Here is a 26585-nt window from a genome sequence, read left to right as displayed (position 1 = left end):
ATTTTACGGATTCTTGTAAGACACTTTACCACTCATAAGGTAAAAGGTTTGTATGCAACATGTCTAAGAAACCCCTGAACAGACTTACTCTCTGGGTCACTACATGGAAAGGGTCGAGATCCCCACACTGTAAACCATATCAATGATTGCTAAAGAGATAAAAACCTCTCATGCTATTACAGTTAGCCCTGAGATCTCACCTTACCCCTTGATACTTACTCCCTGGGTTATAATGAGAAAACAGTTGAGATCCTTCCCCTATAACTATAACATACAATTGCTAAGCATGAAGTGATGAATACATTGATGCTACTGTAATTTGTCTGGGGTGCTGCCCCACCCCTATGGTCTTACTCCTTTGGTCATAGGATCGAAACAGTTGGGATTAATACGCTATACCCTTGGTGTCTCGCCTGTTGTGAGGGATTTAGTCCTTTTATGACCTATATATATTTCTTGTAATTTTTTTGACCAACATGTATAGTATTTGAAAGGTTTTAATTGAAGGTAAACTACTAGGTGAGCTATTAAGGTCACTGGGCCTCTTATTATTGCTAGTGTTGCTTGATGCAGCTGGATACAAGAAACAGGAAACAAGAGGACACTGACAGCGGTCGTTGGCCTCTTGTTACATGTAGTTTTACAAAGGTTGAATGGTATAGTAATGAGGACATGTGATGCTTAACTGAGGACACCATTGTGATTCCATTAATTTCGGCCGTGCCTCGATCTGTATGTGTTCGTTATGCAATAGTGCACTTTGATCAGACAGGTAAAACTACTTTCAGAGATCATTGACTATTTCAAGTTTATTAGCCTGTGCAATTAGGCATGTTGTGGCTGAGTGTTTCCTTTCTTTGGGGCGTGTAAGACTTGCTGTAGTAATGACAGTGACACATCAGTTGGTTGGTTTGTTGTCAGATGTCCTTGGAACTCCATCCTGGTAGCTTCCTTATGGAGAGTTATCATGCATAGTTGTTAAGGAGAAGTGTGTTGATACATCGGCATGAATGCAGAGACATTGTTGATACCAGTGTCCTTATTAGTTCCTCAACTTGTCTTGTACTTACAGAGCTATAGGGCAATATGGGTTTGTGCTTCCATTCATCAATCTGTGAGTAATCTGGTCAAGTTTCCAGATATAACCAGAGTTATGGCCCCTTTTTATGCAAATTTGGGCAAAAAATGCATCAAAATGGTTCTTAGCATGTCACTGTGTTATACAATGGGTGTTTTACTTAGATGTTAAATACTTTGTGATGGGTATATATTGTTCTGCACCAGCTGTTTTTGTTTCAAAAATCAATGTAACAGGCAAGAATTTTGTTGATTTTTTGTTTCTAATTTCTGAAAAAAATACCGTTTCCAGCACTTGATCTTTTTTTTAATTTCAAATCTTGGTCTCGTAACAAGCCTCATATTTTGACTATTTTATTTTAATTTTGAATTTATCCCACTCCCAAATTGAATTTTTCATAAAGTCGTTCTGAAAGTTTGCTTTGATCACAATCATAATATATAGTGTTCCACAACTGCTTTGTCCAATTATATGTACTTATCTAAACTGGCGGTGGCGAAAGTTGTTGAACTTACAAAAAACCAATCGGGGAAATGCAGGCATAAAAATGCATACAGTGTGCCTGTGATACTAAAGACTAATTCCATTTGGCCTTAGACTATAGTCACAGCTATGCGAACAATGGTATTTCTCATTAGATAAACATTGTCAAAGTCTGACGTCCCTTTTCTATCCCTATATACAGGATATATAAGGTCCTCAAAGGTTAAGCCCAGCTGTAATATCTAATCTCATCACTTGTGAAAAACGAAGGACATTTAGGCCGAAGCTCAGTGTAAATGTCTTGAGAAAGATGGTGGATTTATCTGTTGTAATAAACTGAAGCCAGAGTAAAGACATGATGCTGATGCCTTTTGTAATGAAGATACTTAACGGACAATCACCAAGTTAAACATTGGGAAAACCGTTCCTAGAATTGTCAAAGTGTTGAAATTCTGTGTTGTGTACTGCCTTGTAAGAACATTAATGGTTATTCTGTCTGTCTGGGATCAAAGAGTCCAAACCCGATGATGTCTCTGGTTACACAGATGAACACTTGACTTTTCAGAAGTACAGTTCCTCACATAGACATGGAACATTAGACATCAGCAAACACTTACATTTACGTTTGTAGAATAGGATTTCAAACAAGTAATCTTACATGGCTTAACACATTGATGTTTAGTAGCTAAAACAGTGATTTTTGGTAACTAAAATATTGATATTCGGTTGCTAAAACAGTGAAGTTTGGTAGCTAAAACAGTGATATTTGGTAGCTAAAACAGTGATTTTTGGTAGCTAAATTATTGATATTTGGTTGCTAAAACAGTGAAGTTTGGTAGCTAATATAAAACAGTGATATTTGGTAGCTAAAACAGTGATGTTTGGTAGCTAAAACTGTGATGTTTGGTAGCTAAAACATTGATGTTTGGTAGCTAAAACATTGATGTTTGGTTGCTAAAACATTGATATTTGGTAGCTCAAACATTGTTGTTTGGTAGCTAAAACATTGATGTTTTGTAGCAAAAACACGCATATTCAGTTGCTAAAATATTGATATTCGGTTGCTAAAACAGTGATATTAAGTTGCTAAAACATTGATGTTTGGTAGCTAAAACATTGATATTCAGTTGCTAAAATATTTATGTTTTGTAGCTAAAACATTCATATTCGGTTGCTAAAACATTGATGTTTTGTAGCTAAAACATTAATGTTCGGTTGCTAAAACATTGATGATTTGTAGCTAAAACAATGGTGTTTTGTAGCTAAAATATTGGTGTTTGGTAGCTAAAACATTGATATTCAGTTGCTAAAATATTTATGTTTGGTAGCTAAAACATTAATGTTTGGTAGCTAAAACATTGATGTTTGGTAGCTAAGACATTGATATTCAGTTGCTAAAATATTTATGTTTGGTAGCTAAAACATTAATGTTTGGTAGCTAAAACATTGATGTTTGGTAGCTAAAACATTGATATTTGGTGGCTAAAACATTGGTGTTTGGTAGCTAAAACATTGATGTTTGGTAGCTAAAACATTGATATTTGGTGGCTAAAACATTGGTGTTTGGTAGCTAAAACATTGATGTTTGGTAGCTAAGACATTGATATTCAGTTGCTAAAATATTTATGTTTTGTAGCTACTAAAACATTGATATTCAGTTGCTAAAATATTTATGTTTGGTAGCTAAAACATTAATGTTTGGTAGCTAAAACATTGATGTTTGGTAGCTAAGACATTGATATTCAGTTGCTAAAATATTTATGTTTGGTAGCTAAAACATTAATGTTTGGTAGCTAAAACATTGATGTTTGGTTGCTAAAACATTGATGTTTGGTTTCTAAATCATTGATATTCAGTTGCTAAACCAGTAATGTTTGGTTGCTAAACATTGATATTCAGTTGCTAAAACATTGATGTTTGGTAGCTCAAACCTTGTTGTTTGGAAGCTAAAACATTGATGTTTTATAGCTAAAACATTGATGTTTTGTAGCTAAAACATTAATGTTCGGTTGCTAAAACATTGATGATTTGTAGCTAAAACAATGGTGTTTTGTAGCTAAAATATTGGTGTTTGGTAGCTAAAACATTGATATTTGGTGGCTAAAACATTGGTGTTTGGTAGCTAAAACATTGATGTTTGGTAGCTAAGACATTGATATTCAGTTGCTAAAATATTTATGTTTGGTAGCTAAAACATTAATGTTTGGTAGCTAAAACATTGATGTTTGGTAGCTAAGACATTGATATTCAGTTGCTAAAATATTTATGTTTTGTAGCTAAAACATTCATATTCGGTTGCTAAAACATTGATGTTTTGTAGCTAAAACATTCATGTTCGGTTGCTAAAACATTGATGTTTTGTAGCTAAAACAATGGTGTTTTGTAGCTAAAACATTGGTGTTTGGTAGCTAAAACATTGATATTCAGTTGCTAAAATATTTATGTTTTGTAGCTAAAACATTCATATTCGGTTGCTAAAACATTGATGTTTTGTAGCTAAAACATTAATGTTTTGTAGCTAAAACATTGATGTTTTGTAGCTGAAACATTGATATTTGATTACTAAAACATTGATGTTTTGTAGCTAAAACATCGATGTTTTGTAGCTAAAACATTGATATTTGATTACTAAAACATTGATGTTTTGTAGCTAAACCATTAATGTTTTGTAGCTAAAATATTAATGTTTTGTAGCTAAAACATTGATGTTTTGTAGCTAAAACATTGATATTTGATTGCTAAAATATTTATGTTTGGTAGCTAAAACATTGATATTCAGTTGCTAAAATATTTATGTTTTGTAGCTAAAACATTGATGTTTGGTTTCTAAATCATTGATATTCAGTTGCTAAAACAGTAATGTTTGGTTGCTAAAACATTGATGTTTTGTAGCTAAAACATTGATATTTGATTGCTAAAACATTGATGTTTTGTAGCAAAAACACGGATATTCAGTTGCTAAAACATTGGTATTCAGTTGCTAAAATATTTATGTTTTGTAGCTATAACATTGATGTTTGGTTTCTAAATCATTGATATTCAGTTGCTAAAACAGTAATGTTTGGTTGCTAAAACATTGATATTTGGAAGCTAAAACATCGATATTTGGTTGCTAAAACATTGATGTTTGGTAGCGAAAACATTGATATTCAGTTGCTAAAATGTTTATGTTTGGTAGCTAAAACATTGATGTTTTGTGACTACAGGCAATGCTGTTTGGAACTAAAAAAAAATAGTGTTTGGTGGCTGCTAAACATCAATGATAGGAACTTATGAAGACATTGATGCATTATCGAATAAGATGTTGATATATTTGATTGCTCAATTAAGCTTTAATTGTTAGTGGTACGCGACATTAAGATATTTACAAACTTGTTTTTTCCAAATGCAATTGTATTTGAATAGTTGCCAAAATTCAATTCGTTCCTGATGAAATTTTCAAAGCCAGTACATGCGTAATACAATTACACTGCTATGCATTATGTGATTAGCTATGAATCATTACTCAGGTTTCCATACTTTTTGGCATGCATGTGCATGTAAGAATTGCACATTGCAGGCATTTAATTCAGACCAACCTGTTAAGTATTCCACCGTGATCTAATCCACTAAAGCTTACCTGTAAGATAATTTACTGAGACCTACGTGTAAGGTAATCAACTGTTCACATACCTGTAAGGTAATTCACTGAGACCTACTGGTAAGGTAATCCACTGAGACATACCTGTATGCTAATCCAATGAGACCTGCCTGTATGCTAATCCACTGAGACCTGCCTGTCAGGTAATCCACATAAACTTACATGGAAATTAATCCACTGAAACCTACCTGTAAGATCATCCACTGAAACCTACCTGTAGGGTAATCCACTGAGACCTACCTGAAAGACAATCCACTGAAACCTACCTGTAGGGTAATCCACTGAGACCTACCTGTAAGATAATCCACTGAAACCTACCTAGAAGATAATCCACTGAGACCTATCTGTAAGATAATCCACTGAGACCTATCTGTAAGATAATTTACTGAGACCTACGTGTAAGATAATTTACTGAGACCTGTCTGTATGCTAATTATAATATAATCCACTGAGACCTACATGTAAGGTAATCCACTGAAACCTACCTGTAAGGTAATCCACTAAAACCTACCTGTAAGATAATTCACCAAGACCTACTTATAAGATAATTAACTATGACCTACCTGTAAGATAATCCACCGAGACCTACCTGTATACTAATCCACTGAGACCTACTTGTATGCTAATCCACTGAGACCTGTCTGCAAGGTAATCCACTGAGACCTGTCTGTAAGGTAATCCTTTGAGAACTGTCTGACAGGTAATCCACTGAGACCTACCTATAAGATAATTCACTGAGACCTACCTGTAAGATAATTCACTGAGACCTACCTGTAGGAACAACCAAGGAGACCTACCTGTAAGATAATTCACTGAGACCTACCTATAAAATAATTCACTGAGACCTACCTGTAAGATAATCTACTGAGACCTACCTGTAAGGTAATCCACTGAGACCTACCTGTAAGAACAACCAAGGAGACCTACCTGTAAGATAATTCACTGAGACCTACCTATAAGATAATTCACTGAGACCTACCTGTAAGATAATCTACTGAGACCTACCTGTAAGGTAATCCACTGAGACCTACCTGTAAGATCAACCAAGGAGACCTACCTGTAAGATCAACCAAGGAGACCTACCTGTAAGATGATCCACCGAGACCTACAAGTAAGGTAATCCACTATGACCTATATGTGTAAGGTAATCCACTGTGACCTACATGTAAGATAATCCACTATGACCTATATGTGTAAGGTAATCCACTATGACCTACATGTGTAAGGTAATCCACTATGACCTACATGTGTAAGGTAATCCACTATGACCTACAATCCACACAAAGCTTCACTTTTACCTCATAATATAGATACTTCCCTGACCTGTGACTTCTGTTTGTCAAAATATATTACTTTTATTTTGCCATAAGTACATTGCAGTACTTATTACTGTAATATTATCAAAAATACAATAATTCTTCCCCACTCTGTTAAAAGTTCTGTTTAACCCTTTCACCACTTTAGACCATAATGGACTCACCCAGATAAATGTATGGTAGAGTCAACTAAAGTTACCTAGGGGTGAAAGGGTGAAGTTATTGTTTTGGCATTTATTAGGTTTCTTAGTTAGAAGGAAGGACACAGTTTGTCTTCTTTCTTTAGAAGTTTTTTCCAATGCTGTTTATTTAAGGCTGTGGGCTTCAGAAATACCATCTCCTTCTTCGCCTGTTATCGTTGTTCTGTCCTCAGACACACTCTATTATCACATACAAATTCTCTGTTTTAACTACTACAAGTTGGTGTGGATTTTTTTATTTGATGCCTCTGTGTTGTTTCGTAATCAATGTTTATTTCATAGGATGTCCAAACAGTCCGTAATAATGGGATCTCAGATACTTCAAAGCACTTGTTAAAATGAAGAGTTCTTCTAAATAATGAGGATTAAATATTTCTAATATTTTTTACTTCATTTCTTTGCCGTTGCCATAGAAATCATTCAAATTATTTTTTCTTTTTCGAAATTTCTGTGCTCATTAATTTCTGTATGCAGCTCACAAGAGCTAGTACAAAGAACTTGCCTATCAATTTTGTCTCTAATAGAGTTAGTTTGTTTAATGAAGTGGGTACAAGAAGGTTGTGTGGCATTAGATGGAACGATTGAAGTATCAGAGAGATTTAACAGGAATCGTGATACAGTCTTCCAGAAACTTCTCATCCATTTATTTTTTATTTTGTTATTTTTTTTTTAACTATTGACTTAATTTTTCTATATCAAATTACATTTAATTAATTCATTTTACAACAATTGCAACACAAGTGCTATCAACTTATACTAATCATTCCTTTTGGCCCAGATTTTTTCGAGCAGGGGTTCTTAATGTGGAAGGAAACTGGAGTGTAACCAAGAGAAAACCCACGTTGTCAGGCAGATGACCCTGTATCTTTTCATGTCCGATAAGGAAATCAAACCCCAGTCGTCTCGGTGAAGGCGAAAGCGCTATCCACTGTACCACCCATCCACCCAAATTTATATCACAAAAAATAATTTATGGGTTTGTTTCTTTAAAAATTGTGCACTCTTACACTTTAAGCCAAATTTCATGAAACTTCACTGATGCAGTCAACACACTATGATGTTTATGCACCTGAGATTAATATTTCAATCTGGCAAATTTTAATGGGAGTTATGCCCCTTAATGTAAAAATGTTGTTAGCATCAATACTTCTAAAGTACTGTACCAATATGGAGACCCAATTTTGTTACACAAAACCCTTATTGTGTCGCCTGCGAAAAGCTGGTGACACATAGGTATTGCTATGTCGGCTGCGGCCAAACAGAGGTTTTCGTGCGATAACTTGAGTTTCCTTGGGTCGATCAAACTCAAACTTTATGCAGAGTTCCTTACCAAAAGTGCTTGCTTGGGATTGCTTTTTAGGTCCGAAGGTCAAAGGTCAAGGTCACAGTTACTCTAAATAGAAAATCTGTTTTCGTGCGATAACTTGAGTTTCCTTTGGCCAATCAAACTCAAACTTCATGCAGTGCTTCCTTTCAAAAGTGCTTGCTTGGGGTTGCTTTTCAGGTCCGAAGGTCAAAGGTCAAGGTAACTGTTACTATAAATAGAAACTTCACTAAAACTGTATACTGGACGGCTTCGATCTACCACTTGACACACCGTGTATACCTTTGAAATGCCGTCTTACTCCAAATGTTATTGACAACACTAGCTGTTTAACATCATAATCCACAAGTTTATTCATTTATTTATGGGAAACCATTCGACAAATCATACAAATTAAACTTGGAATTGAGACAATGAGTATCCATAGAAAGTTCCTTAAAACTCAGAGTATTCTTCCCAGAATAACAGATTATATAACAAAATGATGCCATCCAAAAACATAATCTATGATTATTGCTTACTTTTAACATTATTTCTTGAAATGAAAAGTGTATCTATTTCTTCGTAATCTCCCAGCTTCCTGCGCAGGCGACACATCCAGTTCCGTGGAATTCTTGTATATCAAGGGGATGTCAATAAAGTATGTAAATTGGTGTTACTTCCCCTTATCATAGAGTTATACACCTTTGTTTTAAAATGCCGTTCACACTACTCCTCCTGAAGTACTGCACAGATTTGAATGATACTTGATAAAATTTAAGTAACACGTGCACTGACATGATGTGAACAAAGTTTATAAGCTGGAGTTGCCTCCCTATTTCAGGAATTATGACCCCTTTTGTTTAAAACAGCTCTAGAAAGAGCCAGTTCTATGATATGGTTCAAGGGGCAAGTGGTGGGTATAATTATATAAATCTGTCATTTTTTTGACAGTTCTGGTGAAATACTGGCAAATTTGTTTTAAGAGACCGACTAAAGAAAAGGTCAAACGTTTTCCCTTAAAAGAAATAGCCACTTTAAAGAGTATGAACAGATTTTTGAGGATGAAAACCTTGTCGTTGAACTTTGGTGACAATTAATGTAACCACAGATAATATATAGTGTCTGTATAAAATTCAGATGTCCTGGGTACAAATCCAAGTTTTACGATCACATTTTACCAATACTTTTATGTGCACACTATAAGTAAACATATATAAAAAGGTTGTTTGGTTCACTGTTTGAACCAGTGCATGTAACAAAAGATAAGAGAACACTTGTATCAACAGATGACATATGTTTAATTTCTAAGTTTGACAAGGTTATTAGTGAAAGTGAAAGCTGTGCTGATAACCTCTTACCCAGCGTATATATACTGATTTCCCTATTAGAGTTTTCCTATTAGTAAGATCATAAAGTAATTGCCCTGTTAACTACAGCATATACTGATTAACCTATCCAAGTTATATTGATTGCTTTGTTAACTAAACAATTCACTTCTAGACTTGTTAACTTCATTATTACTGAATGCTCTGTTAAATTTGGAAAATATTCTGATTGTTTTGCTAATTAGCTTCAACTGATCCTGATCTTTACTATTCCATTAACTATAACATATGATTACTGCCAGTTTAAACCTCAGTCACATTTGCGTTGATTTTCAAAAAGGCGCCTCAGGGCAATGAATTTTGTATCCAAAATCAGCCAGCAAGGCGGGGTACCGTAAGGATGCCGGGAGATTATTGGCCACTATCGGCCGTTTTTAGACGCTGCACAGGTCGCCAGGAGCACTTAGCACAGAGATAAAAGTTGCCGATGTCCTCCCGATTTTTTCTGACCAAAACTTATCATAATTACCCGGCAGTCTCCTGCAAGGATTTCGTAAGTTATCTTACGGCTTCGTGTGGCATGCTACAGTCGTTTTGGTGTTGTTTTGTGTGCGTCCCTGTATACACACTCCATATAAAAATGTGAGATATCGTATGGGCTACGTACGTATCCCACCCGTCACACGGCGGCTGCACGAACATCTTCCGGCTACCGTACAACAGCCCAGCCATCATCAGATAGCCTTGTGGTATTCCTTGCGATAATCTTATGGGCTTCCTGCGGTCTCCTTCAGATATTCGTTCGATTTAACCCGGCACCAAGACATCGGAAAAAATCCCTGATGCCCGGGACACTAGCCAATTCCTACTTCCCGGCCAGCGGCCGGCACAAATGTGACTGAAGCTTTAACTGGACTTAACAGGAAAATATTCTGTTAATGCTTGTTAACAGAAATATATACTGTTAGCTCAAGTATACAAAGTTGACACCTGTTAATAAGAAGAAGCAGCTGTTTATTTGATAAGTTATGTATTGATAACTCCTGTTAACTAATTAATATTCTTATAATGCTAGTTTTATAGATATATATACATAGATGATAACACTGTTGAAAACACCTGTTTACCGTAGCATGAACTGATAACCAGAACACATATAACACGTCACTGGTTACCTGGAGCAGTATATAGCTGACAACACTACACTGTTTAACATTGTATAACATTGTATAATGCTGTATAGCACTGTATAACACTGTATAACACTGTATAACAACTGTTTTTGAAGTTCTTTTTCTCTGTACAGCATGCCTTAGTATATGTACAAAGTAATACATTATCAATACTATATACATAACTTAGTTAGTAAGACTAGGTAACAACAAAACAAACTTTTCTTAAAATACTGTGAACAGTTTCGGAAAATAAAGAAAACATATATTAGTTAATACTGGACGTATGCAAAACAGATCAAGCTTGTTTAAACAATGGAAATGACTTAAATAACCAGTAGCTCTTGTATGTGATTGTCTGTTGTCGTTCATCGGAAATAAACTTCTCTAAGGATCTGTTGACTATGATAATGCCATCTGCTTCAACCCAAATGAAAGATCTGAATTTTAGGACTTTTTTTTTAATTAAATGTTGGAAATCTTTAATTAAAATTTTATATATATGCTCAGCCAGTCTATGTAACCCAAAATTCAGAGCTGTCGTTTAAGGTTTTATGGCTATAATTTCAACGTCATCATATATAAAGTTGGTATGTCAACTTTATAAGGAGCTATGTAGGATTCTGGAGTCCTGTTAAAGTGGTTGTAATATGATGAATGTAACCTTATCTGTGTCAAACAACAGCACTACTAACTAGTCACCTGTGTGATTGTCATGAGTTTCCTGGTCATCTACCCCTCTCTATGGTATTGTATCTTGTAGTGTATTTCATTGTACTCTTGTAGTGTATTTCACTGTATTCTGAAATTGTATTTTTACTGTATTCTGACGTTATATTTTTACTGTATTCTGACATTGTATTTTTACTGTATTCTGACATTGATTTTTTTCTGTATTCTGACATTGTATTTTTATTTTATTTTTCTAAGGTCATAGTTCATAGGTTAAAGTTTAAATTTGAGTTTTAACCTAGAAGCTCATAGTTCATATTGAATTCAATTTTGTGGTTAAATAAATTATGAACAATGGAAATAATAGGAATGATTTTCTAGCATGCTAGATCTCCCAGGCTCCATATAAGATCTGCTAGGTAACATGTTAGATCTACTTGGAAACCGGTTAGATCTGCTAGGTAACATGTAATATCTGCTAGGTAACATGTTAGATCTCCTAGGTAACATGCTAGATCTCCTAGGGAACACATTAAATCTGCTAGGTAACATGTTAGATCTACTTGGAAACCGGTTAGATATCCTAAGTAACATGTAATATCTCCTAGGGAACATGTTAGATCTCCTAGGTATCATGTTAGATATCCTATGTTACATGTTAGATCTCCTAGGTAACATGTTAGATCTCCTAGGTAACATGTTAGATATCCTAGGTAACATGTAATATCTCCTAGGGAACATGTTAGATCTCCTAGGTAACATGATAGATCTCCTAGGTATCATGTTAGATCTCCTAGGTATCATGTTAGATATCCTAGGTTACATGTTAGATATCCTAGGTAACATGTTAGATCTCCTAGGTATCATGTTAGATATCCTAGGTTACATGTTAGATCTCCTAGGTAACATGTTAGATCTCCTTAGAAACATGTTAGATCCCCTAGGTAACATAATAGATCTCCAAGGGAACATGTTAGATCTCCTAGGTATCATGTTAGATATCCTAGGTTACATGTTAGATCTCCTAGGTAACATGTTAGATCCCCTAGGTAACATAATAGATCTCCTAGGTAACATGTTAGATCTCCTAGGTAACATGTTAGATATCCTAGGTAACATGTAATATCTCCTAGGGAACATGTTAGATCTCCTAAGGAACATGTTAGATCTCCTAGGTATCATGTTAGATATCCTAGGTTACATGTTAGATCTCCTAGGTATCATGTTAGATATCCTAGGTTACATGTTAGATCTCCTAGGGAACATGTTAGATCTCCTTAGAAACATGTTAGATCCCCTAGGTAACATAATAGATCTCCTAGGTAACATGTTAGATCTCCTAGGTAACATGTTAGATCTCCTAGGGAAAGTGTTAGATCTACTTGGAAATATGTAAGATATTCTAGGTAGCATGTTAGATCTCCTAGGTAACATGTTAGATCTCCTAGGGAACCTGTTATATCTTTTAGGTAACATGTTAGATCTCCTAGGGAACCTGCTATATCTTTTAGGTAACATGTTAGATATACCTGTTAGATCTTCTGGGAAACATGTTAGATCTTCAGGGAAACATTTCAGATATCTTAGGTAACATTTCAGATCTCCTAGGTAGCATGCTAGATCTCCTAGGGAACCTGCTATATCTTTTAGGTAACATGTTAGATATACCTGTTAGATCCCCTGGGAAACATGTTAGATCTTCAGGGAAACATTTCAGATATCTTAGGTAACATTTCAGATCTCCTAGGTAGCATGCTAGATCCCCTGGGAAACATGTGATATCTCCTAGGTAGCATGTTAGATCCCCTGGGAAACATGTGATATCTCCTAGGTAACATGTTAGATCCCCTGGGAAACATGTGATATCACCTAGGTAGCATGTTAGATCACCTGGGAAACATGTGATATCACCTAGGTAGTATGTTAGATCACCTGGGAAACATGTGATATCACCTAGGTAGCATGTTAGATCCCCTGGGAAACATGTTAGATCTCCTAGGTAGCATGTTAGATCTCCTGTGTAACTTGTTAGATCTCCAAGGTAAAATGTTTCTTCAACCATGGAATCTAGCATATTCTAGCAGGCAACATGATAGAAAACCCAGCATTGTACTAATCCTATCATGCAATGACATATATTTGATGGTTTATGAATTAAGCAATTCAGATGTACTTGGGAAGGAAGGAATACCGGTAAAAATTGCACTAAATTGCACAAAATTAAATAGATTTATTAAGGATGCTAAAGGGCATGGCGTTTCAATCAATTTATAGAAGATTTATATAATTTTTATGCTTCCTTGCCTGACGTGGCAATAGATTGTTCTCCCAGAAATAGTGGTGAAGATTTGATGAATGGCCAGCCATTTGTAGAGGGCAGTGGACATGGAGTTATAGATAGGCCCATTAGACTGTGGCCAAGCAAGGGGAGGGTTTGATGGATGGACCATGTGTTGGGATGTTTGAATTTCTGTACCCTGATTAGTCAGTATAAGGACTGCTGTCCTAGTCAATAGCTGACAGATGGAAGAGGGCATGCTGTAAGTCCTGGATTAGCCTGACAGTCAGTTCTTGATTAGTCAGATAGTCAGTGTAATTAAGTACTTGAAGAGGGCATGCTGTCAGTCCTGGATTGGACAGATAGTCAGTATAAGTACACAGCTAAAACTACAACTCTAAAATAATTTTACTCGCTCTCATCATTTAAAGTAATTTAATGTTTGTCTTACAAATATTCTACACGGTCCAAGACAGGAAACTTAAATTATTCATGAATACAAAATTTTCGTCTTAAGAGGTTATAATCAATAGAACTGCTGTTGTTAATTTGCGTAATATCTTGGAGGAAATATATTCAGATGACGACAAACGACGTCATAGTCATCCTGCATGGTTCTGCAAAGATTGAAAAACCATTGCAAAGCCATTCTTGTTGATTTGCCTAATGGTCTCTAGCCACTCAGTAACAATGTTTCATTACAAAAGTTTGTGTGTAACTTGCCACAATGCCATATTTGATTAGCTGAGGTGGGACCATAAAAATGCTCGTCTTTCCTTTGGAACTTCGAAAAGCAGTATATCGCTTCTCAAGGTTTCGGGTAAAAGTTCAAGTTATGGACGGTGTGGACATCAGTGTTTAAGTCAAGAAGGTTCTGGCAACTGAGGGTAGAAAAAGGTCACAACTTAAAGCCATATCGTATTGTCAGAAGCCATTAGAGGACATAGTCTCGCCACGATTTGTGTGTGTAATAAAACTTAGGATTATGTCTACGTTTGTTCTTACGTGAATGCCTGAGGATTATGTCTACGTTTGTTCTTACGTAAATGCCATTCAGGCTTTTGTCCTGTGTGATTCTCAATAAAATTGCAGATTACATATGGTATGTCAGCTGTGTTCCATATTTCTGTTCCCCAAAATCTATTCAGTGAGGGTAATGAGGGGAGGGAGGTAACTATGTCATCCAAGCATGGCTGGCTCACCTCAGGGGCGTCTAGGTTATGGAATGGTCAACCAATAAGCTGTGTTTCTCCATCATTTTACTGGTCCTATGGGTTTCCTTCATGTGTATGGACCCATTCTATTATATTATCATCAAATCAATCATGCTGTTATACAGTGTTCCCACCCCTTGAGCGCAATTTGCCACACCATGGCTAGTCTGCCTGTTGTCATGAGGTGTCCCGTGGTGACTGTTACTGTTCACACTGATCTATTATGCAGAGAGCAATGCTTCATTGCACTGCAGAGTCTGTAAAAAAATTGTACACCAGATATATTTTTTTTCTAGAAATCCTGCCTTGAGCTTGATCATCACAGAGCTTGCGAAATTATGGATGTTACAGAAGTCAAAGTAACTATTGCTTCCTAAAATAGCCTCCAAACAGCCTGAACAAACATAAAAAGTCCTATCTGCTGGTATCTGCAATTCGTACATCCATACGTTAATTCTCCACAGCGTATCGTGTTCACTTGTAGGTACTGCATGATAATCCAATGTGTCAGGGTCAAAAATCTGGTGCACCATGTAGATCTACCCATTGTCTTAAATCTAATGATCAGCCATTGCCTGTGGGAAAGTTGGTGTATTGTCAAGGTTAGACCATCTGTAGAAATGCTGTGCTATAAATCTTATGGATAAATGTTATAAAATGGTTGAAGATGACTTTACAACGTGTGTCTGAAAAGGAGGTGATGTGTCAGCTAATGTGACTGTTTTGTTTGGTGTTGTGACACCAGTTTGACTTGTTTTGCAAATTTAACTTATTTGTGTTTTCGAGTTGTGACAAGTTTGTGTTTTGGAGTTGTGACTAGTTTGTGTTTTGGAGTTGTGACAAGTTTGTGTTTTGAAGGTGTGGCTAGTTTATGTTTTGAAGATGTGACTAGTTTGTGTTTTGGAGTTGTGACTGGTTTGTGTTTTGGAGTTGTGACTAGTTTGTGTTTTGAAGGTGTGACTTGAAAGTACAACTGTGTTAAGTTTTTGATGACATATAGGAACTTTAATCTGTTGTCGAACTCGTCTGTACAGTACTACCATAAAATTGCAAAATTATGTGAAATAATCTGTGAATAAACAAACTTTCAGAAAATTGTTGTATAGACAAATGAATAGGGCACTAAGTAACAATAAGAGACAATACACATTTTAAATTCACATGAAACATCAGTTTTGGCTTTAGGACACGGATATGTTGGGTAACAAGCCACAAATGGACTTCATACTGTACATGAGCTTATATTATCTCCACCTGTTTGATTTTTACCAGTGTTGCAGCCATGCTGACATTTTCTCCACAAAACTAAATTACAATTCAATCGTAATATACATGATATGATACTATTTACATTAACATGGCTGGGTGGACAATGGTGAGAAGATCAACATGGCTGCAACATGACAGCTCGTTGACTAAACTATTGCTTGTTGTGTCTTAATGTCACATGGTCTGCTCTCCTCAACATCTGTTTTCTCATTGGTCGACAGTCCTCTGAGTCACGCACAAAACCAAAATCGCTTTCAACCCTTTCACCACTGTAGACCATAATGGGTTCATCCAGATCAATGTATAGTAGAGTCTGCTAAAGTTACCTAGGGGTGAAAGGGTAACTAGTGTAATAATCGTACTGATGAGGCATTGCACACCCATGCTATACCACTTATATAAATTACCATTGTTGGGCAAACTCTAAGGTCGTACCCTCATCCTGAATCTGTTAGTGTATGTGTTTACATGTGATGGCAGCATGGGAGGGCAGCCCTCTGGCAATGTCCTCACCGCACTGCGGGCAGCCCTCATGGCAATGTCCTCACCCCACTGAGGGCACCCTAAAGATAATGTCCACACCCTATTTCGGGCAGCAATTATGGCATTTTCCAAAACCTTCTTTGTGTAGCCCTCGTGACAATTAATGTCCATGTCCTATTAAGGGCAGCCAGCATCTGTGACTAGATACTAGGATACTGTGTCCTAAGATTGCTTTTTCTTTCAACATTTCTAAAGTTACCTTTCAGAAACTTTCAGATGCATTTGTATGCATTATTATTTAATCCACATAGACATTTAATAATTTCCATAGTTGCACAAATCCACACAGTAGATATATGTTTCTACAGTTTCAAATCCAAACAGCATCTTTTTAATGTTTGCCTTACACAAGCCACACATTGAATGTTTGCCTTACACAAGCCACACATTGAATGTTTGCCTTACACAAGCCACACATTGAATGTTTGCCTTACACAAGCCACACATTGAATGTTTGCCTTACACAAGCCACACATTGAATGTTTGCCTTACACAAGCCACACATTGAATGTTTGCCTTACACAAGCCACACATTGAATGTTTCCATAGATGTAAATCCACAACAAAGCTTTTAACTAATTTTACAGTTCAACAATCCACATTGCTTCTGTTTCCTAATAGGTACCAGTACAAACTGCAACTTTCCAAATGTTTCACTTAGTTACAAATACACACAGGAACTTTGCAAAAGTTTCCATAGTTATGCAGAATCCACATCATTCCTCCTATAACTGTCTTCCGCGAAACATTCACTTACATGTTGACTAGATGCTGTCAATGTATAATCTGTTACCATGGATACATGTAAGCATTTTCTTCCGAGTCAATAGTTATTATATTACATGTACGTACCCATATGGTAACAAAATGGAACATGTATGTGTAACTTAATTCATCCACATGGTAACTATATATGCTTCGGTTGTGTCCACTGTAACTATCCACACCATAGCAACGGCTTATCATTACCCCGGCAGTTTCAATCTACAACTTTCTGTTGCTATGGTTTATGAAAAAACCTTAAACAGAATTAGTTCGCAGTTTTCAGTTATCCAACAGTTAACAAGGGACAATCAGAAACAATCACAAACATTTTTAAAATCTTGATATTTGTCTTTGTTACTTTTAGTAACATTTAAGTAAAATTGTCCATCATTGTTACTTACTCTATCCATGTTAGTCCAGTTTGTAACTTAGTAAGTAACACTGTTATGCACTAGGACACAAGACACCAACCAAAAAGACGTTCTCATCAGCTGTTGACCAAAAATCTACAGAGGGAAACCGACAGTTTGTTGCCTCTACAAAGGTACACGATATCGTTTTTCCCTGTGACGTCGCACCACAGATATTATTCCTTAAACAATAGCAGTCTGTCGTTGTTACTTAAATAACCAGAAAAAAAAAATTGTCAGTATTCCTTACACCGTTAGTTACAAGGCCACTCTGTTACCATAATGTGTGTTGCCCTGGTAACCATAGCAATAACGACAGGAAGTAGTCCTCTTTCCAAGGCAATAGTAACTGCAGTATGGTCAAGTTAGGCAACATAGTAACAGATGTCTCTGTTACTTTTGCTAAGGCCACCAGTCATCTGTCGTGTTTAGGACCACTGTAACCTTAATGCTGAACTTTGTTACTAAATACAGAGTAACATCCGTCATCGTAACTCAAGTGATAATAAGCAGCTAAGTCATCAGTTGTTCCTTCATCCAGAGTAACATCTGTCATTGTAACTCAAGTGATAATACGCAGCTAAGTCATCAGTTGTTCCTTCATCCAGAATAACATTTGTCATCGTAACTCAAGTGATAATAAGCAGCTAATTTAAGTCATCAGTCGTTCCTTCATCCAGAATAACATCTTTCATCGTAACTCAAGTGATAATAAGCAGCTAAGTCATCAGTCGTTCCTTCATCCAGAGTAACATTTGTCATTGTTTAAAGCCAAGCAGAATATCATTCCGTTACTAAATCCAAAACAACGTTTTTACTAAAGTCGGGTTATCATGATTGCCTATGTTAAGGTAACATGGCATATAATTTGCTACTGAAATCAAAGTAGCATGTCACTGGAACCATATAGTAACAGTTGCCATTGTTTGTTACCAAGGCCACAGGAACTTTCGTTTTGCCTAATCTAGACACTTAGGCCACTAAAGCGTTGCCAGAAAAAAATATTGATTATCTGTATATCATTGGAATACCTTTTTGTATAGCCTACGCACATGCTAAACATCACACTTGAGTGGACTCCGTTTTCACATTGTAGTAGGAGGTACCGTTTTGTCGGGAGTTTGAACTGTGATTACGCACTTTCTGTAGTTTGCAGCAGACGAACAAGTTTTTGAAAGTGTCGCGAAACTGCTTGCTCATGATGCAGTAAAGTATGAAGTTAATGGCACTGTTGATGAGAACAAGTAGGTCCATGATGTCTCCCAAGTTCGAATAGACCTCCTGGAAAAATGTGTCGTTGAGGCCACTTATGGCTGCCAGGATGCCTTGCGGGAATTCTGTGATGACAAAAAATAGAACAACGGCCACCAACATCATGGTGGTGCGGTTATGTTCGGCAAGTGCCTCCTCGTTATGGCGACCGGACTGCTGCAGTAACCGTTGGCGACGTTTGCTCGCCTCATTCATCGTGTATATTATACATGCACTTAGTATAGTTAGTAAAACACAAGGTGCAATTTTTATTATCACTCCATATATCCAGAAAGTGATTGGTTGGAAGTATATGTTGTTTGATGCGAACTCACTCTGGCCCACCCAGTAACCTGTTTGATTATTTTCGAGGTCCAATTGGATCACTTTGTACAGGAAGTAGTTTGGGGTGCAGGTAATAATGGTCGTAAACATCACAATTGCGATTGTGATTTTGGCGCGCTGAAGACTGCAAAGCTGATTGGCTACAACATGATGACACACAAAGATGTATCGAAACACAGCCAGCGATACGGTGAGCCACATGGCCATGTTATGACACGTAATCACTACAAGGATGTTGATACAGACGAAATAGATCCAGCCCTCCGAGTGACCGTAGGATGTGAAAGGGATGGCATAGCAGTAGAAATAGATTGCATATACTAGGTAGAAAGACATCGTGAGAACGTCCGAGATTGCCAGCGCGATCAGAATGTAGTTTGTTGGTGTGATCATGTGACGCCGCGTCAGGACAATGATATTTAGAATGTTTGACACGACTCCAAACACGCATATTACAGCACTGATAAAGCCGTGGTACTGACTATAATGCATCATAAACTGGTTGACAGTCTCTGCCCCCGGGGCACTGCCCATGGGGGTATGGTTGGTCGGCTCCACGCTACTTTGGGGCGTGTACCTACTTGTGTTCATGTTAAAGTTGTCCACTAAGATATCCATGTTGCCCATCGTTACCTCTATATGGCACAAGCTAGGAGAGCAGGCAGGCTATTATTACACAGGGTATTTCACAATATCAAAAGTTAACGCAGGCAGGATTTCTTTTTTTTTTACACAAGATTCGATGCTTAATAAAAAAAAACTCTAAGGCACTTTGTAGAAAAAGAGAGTTTCAGCACGTCACAAACCTGATTTTGTGGTCCCACTTTCACAATTCTGTCTTAATTTCAGGCTCAATGATGATCCAGGCTGCTGGCAAGAGAAGACAACTCTGTATACTGCTGATAAAGTAAGTTGTTTCTCACTTTTTCTTCATTGATGTAATCCTCTTTGTAATAGCTTTAAATTTCACTATTAAAATGGCACAATATTTTCTATCCAATTTTCCTATGTTCAGCTTGCCATCATGGAATTGTATTTCTTAGTAAATAGTTTTAGCACAATTTTCAGTTATTAAGAAGTTTCCAATAAATCACATTTTTGTAGACAAGGGACTTGTTAATCTTGCTAACAGCCGTCAATCAAGGGCAGAAAGGTCCTAAATTGAATTTTATACATGTCTGTCAGTAATTCCACTTCCTAGCTGCCCGACTTCTGTCTCTATAATGCACAATCGTATGTCAAATACCTCATTTTCTTCCTCAGCTATAAAATCACTTCTAAACTGTCATTTCAGTATTACCTTCTAATGATATCGTTGTTGGGATTTTATCCGCGTCATGACACTAATACAAAGATGCGAGTTCGTAAAGGTCCTCTATTTCTGACACTCGACAGTAATCCATCAAAATCGAGATATTAAGTTGATGTAATGAATATCTTACAGCTATGTCATTTTTATGGCTTACCGACTGCCTCTGACACCTAATGGCTTTGCTATCATCAATCTCTCCAAATTTGAATTAGTGAAATTAAATCTCTGTTCGCAACATCTTATAACTATTTTATAATCTCCATAGCGAGCTGTGTTGAGGTTTTTATTATAAATCTAATAAGATTATTTGGAATGCTTCACTTGGAATGACATGGCTGTCGCACAGAAATATTTGAGACCTCCACACTTTGGAAGTGTGATTGTTGGGTGTTTCGGGCTGTGAGTGTATGACCGTTGAAGAGTTGGCGATGCAGAGACAGGTTATGATGGAGCCTTCGTGTTTGTTGTCACTGCTGGCTGTGACGAGATGTGAATGACAGCTAATTACCACGATGAACGAGACATCTCACAATCGCACAATGGAGAGCGGCTCTGCAATCCATAGGCCTGCAATGTACAAGATAAAAACTGTACTCATCGAAAAAATGTGAAGGTCACTTGACCAGGCTTTTGTCATTAAATCTCTGGCCAAAACTATCATAACTCCTGTCAAATACATCTTTAACACAATCGGCTACTGAAACACTGTTGATAATTTCTCAACTAGTGAGAAATGGAAAACACTTTCCCTCTAACTAACTCGTGTCAACTCCCAACGTCACCGGGGAGATTTATTTTGTTCATTGTTAACAGGTTTTTGGAGTTTTATCATAAACCTTGTACTTATTTATTCATGCTGTGGGAAGAAATTGACTTGATTTCTGTCTTTCAAAATAAAACGATTTCTGAGTTTAGCGGGTCCTAATAGATAGAAATTGGAGGTGTCAAACAAAGCATGATTGGCTGCCATCTTTGAAGTTATTGATCATGCATATTGAAATCGTACAACAATTAAGGCCTATTCTTGCAAATAAAACAAATAATTTGAAGATGATATAAAGATAAATATGTAACAGAATTGTAACGAAAAATATTAAGTTTTCCCTATTTTCGTTGGGTAAGTTAAAGTTTCCTGACACATACACATAAGATTGACACAACCCAATTTAATTAAACAGGGCTGCATTGATGTATTTGTTGATTTAATTAATGCTTTAGGTACGTTAGACATTAAATGTCGGTCTAAACCATGTCTTGCGTATGTCAGTTAGAAATGCTGTTATCCATGAGGTTCACCCTATGTCTGATACCAATCTGGCACCAATTAATACTATTTATTGTAACAGGTGCATCTCATTTTCAAAATCTAGAAAAATGTCATTCCTCTCAGAATCTAGAGGTGATCTTGAAACTGTTTCTTAGCTTCCAGATCCCACCTGATACTGTATACCAGAAATTTCATTGCAGTTTAATTTTCGTCCTCCGTTGAATGAGGACGAATCTATCATTACAGTGTAAACAAGTACAAAGAAAAATAAATATCGTAATTAAATGTTAAGGGCTATACTTAAACTGGGTAAATATGGATTTTATGGGCAAACAGCGAAAGTTTGACTAGGCAAAACATTTCCGTATATGGTATAGTACAGGCCACAATGCCCAGGCCCCTCAAAGTCAGTCTTCAGAATCGTTATTCATACTTTTGTTGTTATAGTGCTGAGCTATGTAATTGCTTGTTACTGATATAATTTGGCAAGAAGGAATTTTCATTTAGCCCGATTCGTAGAGCACTGTACCAGTAGTCTGTAACACTTGGTTCGATTCCTAACAAAATTGACCTATACGTAAATACATCGGTGCCCATGTAGAGACCTGGGTATTGTGTGACCTTGCTCTCACAAGCATGCTGATACTCCAAAAGACTAGAAAACAATTGGTACTGTCCATAGAGCGAGAGGCTATGTCACAGGAGTGAACTTTCTATTTGCTTGTTACACGTATATCTACAAAGAAATTTCCTTTAGTTGAGTTGGTAGAGCAATAGATTAGTAATCTACAGTGCCCATTGATCAACTCGAGCCCCTAGTGGAGGCATTTGGGAAAATTGACCTTGGTTACATTGTTGTAAGCCTCCTCTGGTAATTCCATTGATAATTAAGTCGTTCAATTGTTTAACGCCAACGCTGTGGTTCTGCCGATACAGCACTAATGTTGTTTTGTCACTCAACACTCTATAAATCATAACGTATATTATAAAGGCCTATAATACTCCACCAGGCATTCCAGTTTCTTAACATATAGCATTAAGTAATTCCTGAATTACTCCAAGAATGCTTTGTATCTTGGTAATGACCATTTTCAACCACACCTAAATATTTCATTCTATCATATTGCATCTCAAACATCATTATAGACCTGCAGAACACAACCCACTACACATGTACATCAGATCCAACTTTAGATGTAACGCCTGACAGATCTGATCTCGTGATTAAAACGTGTCAAAATGGGTATAGCATGTCAACTTTAATTTGATATAACTGGTGATTATTTCCCCTTTAAGGTACAAATATAACTTTGAGAACTGACTTTTATTATTATGTAAAATTATAACAAAAATATCTCTTAAAGAGTATTTTATCTTCGGACTGTTTTATGCATTTAACTGGAAAGTACAACTTTTTGCCAATAAAATTATAAGGGATTCATTTTTACTTTAGCATGGATAGAAAATATTTCTGTGTTTGGATATTTTAAACAGATAATCAAATAATGTGTTTTTCCATTTAGTCAATTTTGAGGAATTTACAAAAATGATGCAAAACCAATTTGTTTGCCTTTGATTTTAATATCTGTAAGAAAACATACCCTGGACTTCAAACAAGTTTCAAATCTGATCAGTCTGATTTCTCGGGAAGCGAAGATTTTTTTGTCACTGAATTTAATTAAAAAAACGAATACTGAAGATACCAAATGGTTTGTAGACCTCTTCAAGGTAATCACAAAAGTAAAATACAAATTAGTAAGGATAATTAATAGTGAATATTGTCTGTTAAAATCAAATACGGTTCATTAACTCATTAACCCCTGAAATTTCATAATGAAATATTCCAACCTTTGAATTGGAAGAGTTCAAATGTGTCTTCAGGGATGAAATAGTTTAAAAGTAGATTATTTGTAGAGTACGGAGGTGATTTGATTCCAGGACTGTTCTACTGGTCACTCGATTAACAACATTGATTGCTTGTACGATTGTCCTAGTGTTTGGTCAGCAAGCACAGGATACTATTACCGGAGCTGACATGGCTGCTGGCCACAGTATGAAGCCTGTTCGCTGGGAATTACAAGAATTTACTCATGTTGCCTTATATAGAGAATGGATCGAAGCAAAGCAAGGTCAACCCTGGTAATAGTTTTCATTGTCTTGTCAGCGATCTGCTGGAAACACCCAAAGTAATGTACCAATGGGGACATATCTCACAGCTGTAGCATCCAATCAAATGTCTCCACTAATTTAATAGAAATGGAAACGTATCAAACCACCCGAGGACATTCAGTGCGTATATGTTATAGATACAACAAACAGAACTCGGGTAGATCTCCTATACTGCCAAGTTCAATGTACCGTACCAGTAGCAAATACGGCAAAGTTCACGTACCAGACAAACATCATTTCTCACGTATAGTATTGAAACTTGTACTAGAAGATCAACTCAAATACACAAAAGGCGAAGTGAACAAAAATCTTTCTTGACCATGAATGCCTAATGGAGAGAACAAGTTAATTAACTAGTAATTATTGATGTGTTATTGTGTTCCGCATATATCATGCCATGTACTGGTCACTGGGGGGTCACTCAGGAGCTGACCTTGGGATGTATTCAACGTTGAATAATGCTGTTTATGTTAACGAATCAACTCGTTAAAAATGCAAGAATAGTCTGGCAGTTCCGTTTTCAGTGTATTTCTTCTATATTTGAGGACGACTGGATTGGGGTGTTTCTGATATTTTGGATATTTTGACATTTACATATGCTGCTATTTGATTGGTTTCTATTTTATAACCTAAACTTTTTCGTAGCGTTGAAAAATAATCATTGCATCTTCACTTTAAACTAATCCAGTGAAGGACTTCTGTGAATGTCTATTTTCAATCCACGAATCTAATAAATTAATTGATGATTTTTTTCTGTCTCTGAAAATGCTACCTTTATCCATAAATATTTCTTATGAAATATATATTTAACAGAGGCGTAGGGCCGTCCTCTCCAGCTGATCCCCTCTACTTACAGCCAACAGATATCATCCACCACCGCCAGTAATTGGCCGATTAAAGTTTAATGGGCACCTATGTCCTGAACAAGATGACTTTTCCTTGAAGATTTTTGATTTTAAGTCTATAATCATGTCTAGAAATAGATGATATTTCCTTTAGAACATGATGTGTTTGTCAGCCCCCCCCCCCCCCCCCCCCCCCCTTGAGTTCGGCTGGTGAGGATAGCTTGCCTCAGGTGTTCTCGAGATGATAGCTTTGACACTACAGAAACTACAACAACGTATTTACATCTCTGATACCACCAAAACTACCACAGCATATTTACATCTCTGATACCACCAAAACTACCACAGCATATTTACATCTCTGATACCACCAAAACTACCACAGCATATTTACATCTCTGATACCACCAAAACTACCACAGCATATTTACATCTCTGATACCACCAAAACTACCACAGCATATTTACATCTCTGATACCACCAAAACTACCACAGCATATTTACATCTCTGATACCACCAAAACTACCACAGCATATTTACATCTCTGATACCACCAAAACTACCACAGCATATTTACATCTCTGATACCACCAAAACTACCACAGCATATTTACATCTCTGATACCACCAAGACTAACACAGCATATTAACATCCCTGATACCACCAAAACTACCACAGCATATTTACATCTCTGATACCACCAAAACTACCACAGCATATTTACATCTCTGATACCCCCATAACTATCACATATTTACATCCCTGATACCACCATAACTACCACATATTTACATCCCTGATACCACCATAACTACCACATATTTACATCCCTGATACCACCATAACTACCACATATTTACATCTCTGATACCACTAAAACTACAACAACATATTTACATCCCTGATACCACCATAACTACCACAACATATTTACATCTCTGATACCACCAAAACAACCACAGCATATTAACATCTCTGATACCACCAAAACTACCACAGCATATTTACATCCCTGATACCACCATAACTACCACATATTGACATCCCTGATACCACCAAATCTACAACAACATAATAACATCCCTGATACCACCAAATCTACAACAACATATTTACATCCCTGATACCACCATAACTACCACAACATATTTACATCTCTGATACCACCAAAACAACCACAGCATATTAACATCTCTGATACCACCAAAACTACCACAGCATATTTACATCCCTGATAGCACCATAACTACCACATATTGACATCCCTGATACCACCAGCTAGGATATATTGGACACCCATCACCTTAGATAACAGCTAGGATATGTTGGACACCCATCACCTTAGATAACAGCTAGGATATATTGGACACCCATCACCTTAGATAACTGCTAGGATATATTGGACACCCATCACCTGTGATAACAGCTAGGATATATTGGAGTTGTTACACTGCTCCAGCGTTAGTTTGAGGTCCAGGATTAAACAAATTAACTCGCCTGTTTTTTTCGGGAATGTATCAACTTGAGATCAATGTGTGTAGGAGGAGATTGTCTGTATTGTTTGTATCAGACACATGTACCATGAATCAGATACAGAATATAAAGAATCTCAAAGGCATTGCTTTAATGTAAAATATTCTAAAATGAGTCACAGTTACCCACAAGTAGACAACTTTATGTACTTCAAAGATCAATATACCTGTATTCCATGGAAATGGGATT

The 26585-nt window shown here is 36.6% G+C and overlaps 2 protein-coding genes across 3 annotated transcripts in view; one reads left to right on the top strand and one right to left on the bottom strand.

The window, feature by feature from the left end:
- LOC110443862 (protein MON2 homolog) overlaps nt 1–26585 on the top strand; it is a 433581-nt gene that overhangs the window by 128564 nt on the left and 278432 nt on the right. The gene's annotated exons all lie outside the window — the stretch shown is intronic.
- Nucleotides 18720–26585, bottom strand: part of LOC110443863 (sex peptide receptor-like) — a 32511-nt gene continuing 24645 nt past the window's right edge. Inside the window, exon 2 of the mRNA XM_021488301.1 lies at nt 18720–21146. Coding sequence (XP_021343976.1) covers nt 18734–19894 — 1161 coding nt within the window. The 5' untranslated portion in view covers nt 19895–21146 and the 3' untranslated portion in view covers nt 18720–18733. The remainder of the gene's footprint in view (nt 21147–26585) is intronic.

This window comes from Mizuhopecten yessoensis, unplaced genomic scaffold (assembly GCF_002113885.1).
Source record: "Mizuhopecten yessoensis strain PY_sf001 unplaced genomic scaffold, ASM211388v2 scaffold716361, whole genome shotgun sequence".
Classification (NCBI taxonomy): domain Eukaryota; kingdom Metazoa; phylum Mollusca; class Bivalvia; order Pectinida; family Pectinidae; genus Mizuhopecten; species Mizuhopecten yessoensis.
This window is presented reverse-complemented; position numbering and strand designations above follow the sequence as displayed.